The sequence below is a fragment of the Panonychus citri genome, unplaced genomic scaffold (assembly GCF_014898815.1).
Source record: "Panonychus citri isolate SS breed McGregor unplaced genomic scaffold, ASM1489881v1 Contig00134, whole genome shotgun sequence".
Lineage (NCBI taxonomy): Eukaryota > Metazoa > Arthropoda > Arachnida > Trombidiformes > Tetranychidae > Panonychus > Panonychus citri.
The window spans coordinates 3,544,786-3,553,668 of NW_026515539.1; the positions used below are offsets into that span (position 1 = coordinate 3,544,786).

Below are 8,883 nucleotides of genomic sequence, written 5' to 3' on the forward strand. Positions count from 1 at the left end.
TTGAAATATCATGTTGATGAATTATAATTAATTTGATTGTCTCTTAACTCATTTTATTAATAGCTTTCTATCTGGAAACACTGATCTTGGTTACAATTAATGAGGAGATGAAGTAATATAAGTAAACAATTGTGTCTTAATTGACATTTTTTATTTGTCTTAATTGTTGATGAATATCTTGACAGTGTAAGCATTATTTTTACCTCTTCCATTTTCTTAATCATCTTAATTAATTTGGTTCTCTCTCTCTCTCTTTCAGATTGGTAGAAGTGTAAATATCCCAATGATACAATAATATAAAGCTCGATGTGCGCTCATTCATGATACGAGATTACAAAACAAAAAGAATCAGCTATAATTATCAAGAGAAGAGGAAAAGAAAGAGGAAGATGAGGATGAGGATGATGATCAGTTATTGAGTAACGATTATCGAGTAACCAGGATTCTTATCAGTTACAATTAAAGTCATACTTTGAGACCGGATCAGTCCGGGAATCGAAGATGAAAAGGTAAGTAAAGAAGAATAAGAAGATGATGATGATGAGAAAGGGGGAGAAAGAATGAGAGAGAGAGAGAGAGAGACGGAGAGAAGAAGAGAAGGGAGAGAGAGAGAGAGAAAGTACTGATGATGATGAGAATAAAAAAGAGAGGGAACGAACTAAGGGAGAAAGAGAGTGAGCGAAATTCAGTACTTATGATTTCGTTATCATCTCATCTGATTCTTTACATGGGAATGCTTTCAATCTCTTTCTATTTCTCTTTCTAATTTCCCATTATTCTTTTCTCATCATCTCAATCATCTCTCTCTCACTCACTTTTCCCTCTCTCTCTCTTTTCTCTTCTCTCTCAATCATCTCCAGATCACACTCTTAAAATAATTATCTTTATCTTATTTCGTTGTTATTTTTTTTTTTTTTTCTCTTCATTTCTTAATATTATCCAACCTCTTTCAGAATCTTCTCATTCATGGCGATTTTTGCTTGGGTTTCCTGAATCTTTTTCCTTTTAATTTCTTCCATTAAGGCATCACGAAGAACGGCGATTGGACTTGTCACCGATAACCTTGGAGGTGACACACCACGAACCCAATGTCGCAGATTGAGTGACCCTTGTTTCTGTCGATACTCATCCAGAAGATTTTGTAGATAATCCATTTGTAAGGTTAAACGATTACGATTATTACGAGATTTAGGTGATGAGCCCTTTTCGTCCGTATGAGCTGCCGCTTCTCGAATCAACTGGATCAACTTTTGTACCTCATAGAAAAGTTGATCTTCACTTGGTTGCACTGCGTTTACTTCATCTCCATCTGAAGCAACTCCCGGTTCGATTTCGTCACTTGTTGAACCTTTTCTTTCTTCCTCGATATTACCAACAATTCCACTATCGATTTCACTTGGACCATTTTCTTTTCTTTCTCCGAAAATTCGACTTCCCATTCTTCCAACGGTTCCATCAAATTCAGATGATGACGAAGGTGATGATGAAGATGAAGATGATTCCACATAATCAGACGAATCTCCATTCGAATCATGCATCATAGGACCTTCGAGAGCTTCTTTGATTAAGGTTGTTGCATAATCCAAACTTTTACCTTCATCGGGATTAGAATTTGAATGGGACGGAAAAGTGTTCGAAGAGGAAAATGGATCACTAATCACTGGAGATGGATAAATCTTTGGTAATAGAATCGATGATCGTACATTTTGATTGTTATTATTGTTATAATTAGTTGGTGGGCCTGATTGTGTATTATGAGATTCTTGGCTAACCAATGAATGGAATCGATCATCACCATTATTGTTATCGTTTTGATTAAGAGCTGATTCACTTATGATATCGGAAATTTCGACATCAGTTGAAGACGGAGAAGAAGAAGAAGATGATGATGATGATAATGGCGAAGATGATGACGAAGAGGAAAAGGAAAGAGAAGATGAAGAGGACGAAGATGATGATAATAAATCTAAATTTGATGGTGGAGATGATGAAGATAATAACGAGGAAGATGATGAAAAATCATGAAAGGCACTTGGTGAACCATGATGTTGATGATGTGACGGATTTTTATCTGTAATTAATGAAGGTAAGATACTTGATTGGCTACATTTAATTAAAGTCAATAATGTCATTAGTTTGATGCAAAATAAATGCATCGTTTTTTAATTTTATCGAACCAAAAAGTTTGATAATCACTAGAATTATGTTTATAATTTTTTCTCTTTTCTTTTTTTTTTCTTTTCTTTTCTTCCTTTCCTTTCTCTCTCTCTCTCTCTCTCTCTCTCTCTCTCTTTTCTTAAAGATGATAGATGAAGAGATGAGATTGAGATGACAAACGTTGGAGTGGATAAAGTGAATGAAAAACGTTGATTGTATTTGAAGAACAACAATATAACTATAATCAATCAATTGATAAATTCTCAATCAGGTCACAATAAAGAGAAACGAAATGATAAAGGAAAAAGTAACGGAAAGGATAAACAATCAAGCAAACAATTAGGAGATGATTAAAGGAAGACACGTTTAGAATTGGATGTAAAACATTTGGATTACAATTTACGATGATTACAATTTGAATCGTTGGGCTTTATTATCTTGCAATTTTCACTAATTGTGATTAACCTGAGACTTTAACATTGTCACTTGTTCAACTTTCAAGGCGAAAATGAATCTTCCCTGAATGTTCAACGATAATGTTAAGAGGATGAAAAAGGGAGATTGAAAATTATGGGTGAGAAAAAGGGAGAAGAAGATGAAGTAGATGATGAAGATGAAGATGGTGGTGGTGGTGGTGAAGAGAAGAGAAGAAGATGATGAGAGAGAGAGAGAGAGAGAAAGATATTTATATACAAGAAGATCGTTCGCTTTAAGATTATGTGAATGCAAAGGTAAAGCAAAGGGGAGAAAGAGAAAAATATGAAAGAGAATTGGATGATTTTCTAGAAAATAGACAGAGACCGAAAGAGAAGATAAATTTTACGATCTTTCAGTTTGTTGCTAGTCTATTTTATCGTAATAATTAGCAGCAGATCTCTTGGAATGACGTTTACTTGGAAAGTTATTACAAAGATCGTTCTCAAAACTTTTCTTTCTTTTTAGCTAATTTCTTTTTTTTTTCTTCTTTTTTCCACTCCCATTAGTTTTCTCTATGGTTATCGAGGAATCATCTTCATGAAATAACTTCATTCATACGAAAAGAGGTTTGGTATAAATAACATGGAATACGATGAAAATGAACGAACTGTCCATGGGAACATGATGAAAGGTCTCATCACTCATCATCATCATCGCTGATTTGATTGTTTGGCAAGAAGCCCAAATAACAATTTAACTTTGTCTAATCATTGATTCAAATATAAACATCAATTTTTGACAGATTCACTCATCATCATGATCATCATCAGACTCATGGTGAACATGATTTATCAATGATTTTCCATGATACTCTCAATAATTAACAGAACTAAATCAGCTTCCGTTTTCAAAGTTTAGTTAATTTCTTTTCTCTTTCCAATTTTTTTTCTCCAAATTTAATTTTATCTCTTTTTCCTTTTCCTCAACAGAATAACTTGAATATTGGAATTATTTTTATTTCTCTCTCTCTCTCTCTCTTTCTGTTAAAATAAACAAAATTAAAGGAAAACGCATCAACCAGAATGGATGATGATGATTACAATTAACGACGATCACAAGTCTTTGAGCTTTAATCGATTGAATTTCATGGAAAATGTTATTGGAAAACATGGAAATGAATCAAGAATTGGAAGAGACTAAGATGATGATGAAAACAAAAGTAAATCAAACGATTATGATTAAAGATTTTCGGATTAACTTGATTTACTTTTCTGTAAGTAAATCGAGCAGAACTTGAATTGAATTAAAGTGCGTTTGTAATTTGTGAACATTATCAATTGTATGTCGTCATTGGTTTGAAATCGACTTGGCACCAACAAGAATATCAATCGAGTATTTTTACAGACTAATTCACTTTACTGAAATTAACGTTTCTCTTCAAGGTGACCACTTTTCCTATTGAATAACGACGACTCAGAATATAAGATGATTACGATTGAAGAAGAAAAATATATTCACAAGACTTGGGAAAAATATTCTGAATTCTCATGATTATGATTGATCAATTTGTAGATATTATTATTTTTCTTTCCTCCTTTGTGATTCCAATCTCTTCATGTGTCATCAGACTTTAATTAGTCGCAATTTGTTTTTGTTCATATTTTTTTTTCTCCAGTTGAAAGAAACAAAAATAATAACATCTCTTTCTCAGAATATAATCTTATTTTTCTCATCAAAATAACATAATCAATTGGTAAACAATTAAATCCTTTTATAAGCCTGAAACAAATGACTTTGGGTTAAGAACCTTAAACCCAACACAATCACTAAAATCAATCTCTATAAATGACTGATTAATGTCTAAAAATTGCCAAGTTACCATTGTTACAAAAATAAACTAAATTATCTAGCAAATATCTTAATTTGTTTATCCCAATTAATAATCCACCATGATGATTATCAGCAACAAAAAAATAATAATTAAGAAAGAAACATTTTTATCAAACAAAAAAAAACAAAACAAACACAAAAAAGAGAATCAAAAAAATTGAAAATGAACAACTAATTTGATAAAGAGATTTCTCTCCATGGTAAGTAATTAACTGGATCAACACATCCAAAAGAAATTAACAAATGTTTTAATCACTGAGATTAAGAAGAAAAAAAAATTGAAACAATTTGATTTAATTTGATTAGATTAGATTTTTAAACCATTTAGATTATCAAAAGAAAGGGAGAGGCAACTCAACTTCTATTTTCCCCCTTCGATAGAATCGATGTTCGCTCGATACAATCGATACTATCGGAGAAGAAGATTAAAAGGATCATCGTGATTGGTCAATTCGTAAGAAAATCAACCAATAGGAGAAGCGAAAATTTTGTTTCGTTTAAATTCAAACACCGAAGCGCAATCAGTTGGTTCTTTAAAGTTGTTAGTTTAAAGTTGTCTCTTCATTTTAATTGTCTTCTTTTCTCTGTCCGTTAATTCAGTTTGTTACAATATTTTAATCATCTATTTTTTTTCTTCTTATCTTAATCATCTTCATCTTCATCTTCCTCTTTCCTTTCTTTCATTTTCCTTTAATTAATTCTCACCACTCTTTGTTCCTCTCTCAAGTTAAAGAGTTCACTTTGAGACTCACTTTTCTCTGTCTTCCATTTTAATTTAACTTCAATCAATTAATTACTATTTTTATTTTGGTGTCATTTTCTTGATTGATTTTTATTATTATTGTATTTTTAATTCCACTATATTATTATTCTTTCATTGGTGTGTATCTGCCTTTTTTTCCCCACTTTAGCTAATTGTTCCTCTCTCAAAGTGTGTCCATGTTATTTGACAGTTTCTGTTACCATTATAATTAATCATCTCTCTTTGTCTTCACCTTCACTTTTTCTCTCTATTGTGTAATTAGCCTAATTCTTTTTTTTTCTCTCTCTTTTATTTCAAATTTATCTCATTGTCCAGTTGAGACTCTTTTTTTTGGTCTTTTACACTTATGTTTCTTTCATCAAAGTGACTAATTTTTACATATCATCATCACCACATCATCACCTTTGCCACCCTCTCATCTTTATCATTTGAAACTCACTTTTTTTCGACTTTGTGTTCACCATGTTATCCAAAAGAGTTTTTGGTAATCGGTCCAATTTATCAAATTTGACTCTTCACATTGAAGATGATCATCGAATCAGTTTAAAACGAGCATCTGAAGAGCCTTCTCATTTAATTGCTACCAAGAAGAGCAAACCTGAAGTGTTAACCAGAAGAGCCAAAGCTGATCTCAAGAATCAAGAAAATGTCACCAAAACTATTGAAAGAAAAGTTAAAAGTATTTACATTGGTAAACCTTCCGCTGCATCGACCAAATCAACCATCATCACCAATCCAACTGTAAAAACCTCCAATGTTTCCTGTGAGAAAATCCCAGAGGAAATAATTAAAGAAGAAAATAGTTTGGCTGCTCTATCTGAAGAAGAATCTTTCGAATTTGAAGAAGTGAAAGTGGAAGAAATCACACCAATTAAGGTTGAGTCCCCAGTGAAAATTGATTTTAACAATCCCCTCACATACTATTCTAAACCTAAAGATTTACCTGAAGACCTGGATGATTATGATTCGAAACATATTCTTGATACATTTTCTGAGCCTCATTATGCTTGGGATATTTTCAAATATTATAAAGCAAAGGAAACGGAAAGTTTGACCACCAAATACCTAAGTAATCAAAAAGAGATTACCAAAAATATGAGATCAATTCTCGTTGACTGGCTAGTTGAAGTTCAACAAAATTATACACTCAATCACGAAACTTTATATTTGGCTGTTAAAATGGTTGACCAATATCTCATGAAGGAGAATCTTAAGAAAACCGATTTCCAACTTCTTGGAGCAACAGCGATGCTGATTGCGGCTAAATACGATGTAAGTTGACCTTTTCTTTACCTTTGTTGCTCTTTGTTCTTTTGTTCACTTGTTCAAAGGCCAATCCTTAAACCAGTTTTCTCTTCTCTAACGTCTTTACCTCGTTCTTTCATCTTCTGGTTTAAATTTATCTTCTCAGGAAAGAATACCACCCGCCATTGAAGATTTTGTCTACAGTTGTGACAATCTTTACAAAAAGCGTGATATTATTCTCATGGAGATGGACATTCTCAAAAAATTGGATTTCAATCTTGGCTTTCCCCTTTCATATCGTTTTCTTCGGCGTTATGCCCGGGTAAGTTTTTCTTTAATCAACTTATTTTAATTTTATCCACTGGATTAAATACTTAATCCTAATGTATAAATTTTTTTTAATCTTATGCTAATCGCCTTTTAACTTCTGTTTATCATGTCCAGTGTGCTGATCTCTCTATGGAAGAGCTTACTCTTGCTCGATATATTCTGGAAATGTCTCTAATGGAATATGAGCTAATCGAAGAGCGAGAATCATTCATCTCTGCTGCGGCTCTTTTACTTGCTCTTAGAATGAAGCATTTCCCTTCTGTCAACGTTTGGGTAAGTTCGTAGTTCGATTTAGATTGTTGAATACATGAGGGTGTGTCCATTTGCCCATTTTAAATTCTACTAAGACACTTTCTAACTTATTTTTTCCATTTCTCTCTTTGTTTTTATTCTGTAGTCTAAAGCGTTGAATTATTATACTGGTTATACCGAAGAAGAATTAACCCCTTTGATGTTCAAATTGAACCAAATGATATCTGCTCCCCCCAAACAAGCACTTTCATCCATTAGGTCAAAATACTCTCACAGGTAAGTAAAATTGTATTTTCTTTTGATGAATGAACAACTTTTATTTTCTTTTCTGATCAATTGTTTTTTCTTGTTTAATCTTTTCCACAGAATATTCATGGAAGTTGCAAAAATTTCACCCCTCCCAAAAGAGGTCACCAAATAGTTAATTCAATTTTTACTCTTCATCTCAAAGTATCTCGACAATAACATCAAAAATATCTGCTTAAAGACATTGGAATATCATTGAATTATTAGTTCCATGTTCCTCTTTATTATTGAATTGTTTAAATCCTGAACCCAACACAATATGAAAAGTTTTTCCATATGATAAAGATGATTAACAAATTTTGGGACTCATTCTAATCTACTTTTCAATGGAAAGATATTATGGTGTAAAAAGATGTAAACAAAAGCTTATGCACACATAGATACACTTTTTTTTTATAATTATACTTTGAAATTACTTAAACAAAAAGAAAACTGAAAAAAGATTAATGAAATGATGCAAATGAAGATGAACCTGATGATAAATTAAATAGTAAACAAAGTGAATTAAGATGCAGAAAACAAAATCAATGCAACTTTAAATCCTGATGTCAACAAAAAGCAACAATTTATGAAAAAAGTACAAATTAGATGATCCAACATTCACTTTTTCCCATTTCTCCAATTCTCTGAAAATTTTGATAGCACAAAATTATTTTTATTATAATTTTACCCAATCGACCAATTAGTTAATCCAATATTTATATTTATTGTCAATTTTCATATCATTTCATCATTTGTAATCAAGTATTTGCGATAAAATGGAATTAAAACAAAAGACAACGAATCTATCCTTGTCGAAGATTCTAAATATCGAAAATTTCTCATTTTATCGTTAGAACATTTTCTAAATTAATAGTAAATAAATCACTTCAATCAATTCTAATTATAATCAAATCTTTTTGCTTAATAAACGAAATCTTTTTTGAAGAAAATTATGTTTACATTTTTTTCCATTGTAATTAAATCTAATTTTTAATCCAATTCAATTTAATTGGATTCATAGAATATGTAAATTAACGAAAGAAATTAAATTGAACAAATTAAAGAGAAATCAAATTCTAATTGTTGGTTAATTTCTTATGATTGAATTTTTCGAAGATCAATTCGATTCTCATCTAAACTAATCAACTAATCATAGAAGAATCATAACAACTAATTAATTTTCTCATCTATCAAATGACAGAAAATGTAATCAGTTAACCAAATTAATTGTCGATTTGTAATGATGATAAACTTTTCCTTAATTGCGAACAATCAACTGATCTGAAACTAGAAAAATCGATTGAGTTGAGACAAAAAGTAAAAGAATAACCCGAAAAAAAGAGTTAAAAATTTACCGAATTTGATACCAGTTAATTGTTGACGATTAGAAAATTAACTCAGTGATTGGATTAAAAGAGAAATGTTAATTTAGAAAATTAAATTAGATGACCAATCGAATAAAGAAATTAAAAAAAAGAAAATGTGATCGACCAAGAGAAGAAGAAGAAAACGAAGTAAAAAAAGAGAGAGAAACAGAAATA

The 8,883-nt window shown here is 31.1% G+C and overlaps 2 protein-coding genes across 3 annotated transcripts; one reads left to right on the forward strand and one right to left on the reverse strand.

The window, feature by feature from the left end:
• Window positions 1-27: 27 nt before the first annotated feature.
• On the reverse strand, window positions 28-3,214 carry LOC128391567 (uncharacterized protein DDB_G0271670-like). The gene has a single exon (XM_053351472.1). It carries the CDS (start codon window positions 2,154-2,156, stop codon window positions 936-938), a length of 1,221 nt encoding a protein of 406 aa, XP_053207447.1. The 5' UTR covers window positions 2,157-3,214; the 3' UTR covers window positions 28-935.
• Window positions 3,215-5,059: 1,845 nt separating this feature from the next.
• On the forward strand, window positions 5,060-8,177 carry LOC128391110 (G2/mitotic-specific cyclin-B3-like). 2 transcript variants are annotated; one of them, XM_053350956.1, is made up of 6 exons: window positions 5,060-5,344; window positions 5,543-6,499; window positions 6,639-6,794; window positions 6,917-7,075; window positions 7,200-7,330; window positions 7,421-8,177. In XM_053350956.1, the coding sequence occupies exons 2-6, from the start codon at window positions 5,690-5,692 to the stop codon at window positions 7,473-7,475; spliced, it is 1,311 nt and encodes a 436-aa protein (XP_053206931.1). In that variant the 5' UTR covers window positions 5,060-5,344; window positions 5,543-5,689; the 3' UTR covers window positions 7,476-8,177. The 2 variants fall into 2 exon arrangements, with proteins under 2 accessions (XP_053206931.1, XP_053206930.1); XM_053350955.1 differs by having other exon boundaries at window positions 5,060-6,499.
• Window positions 8,178-8,883: the final 706 nt, after the last annotated feature.

Bases quoted from the DNA above. Each gene is read 5' to 3' on its own strand.
- LOC128391567 (XM_053351472.1), bottom strand. From the start codon at position 2,156: ATGCATTTATTTTGCATCAAACTAATGACATTATTGACTTTAATTAAA.
- LOC128391110 (XM_053350955.1), top strand. From the start codon at position 5,690: ATGTTATCCAAAAGAGTTTTTGGTAATCGGTCCAATTTATCAAATTTG. The intron at 6,500-6,638 runs GTAAGTTGACCT...TTATCTTCTCAG, and splicing joins TGATTGCGGCTAAATACGAT to GAAAGAATACCACCCGCCAT. The intron at 6,795-6,916 runs GTAAGTTTTTCT...TATCATGTCCAG, and splicing joins TTCTTCGGCGTTATGCCCGG to TGTGCTGATCTCTCTATGGA.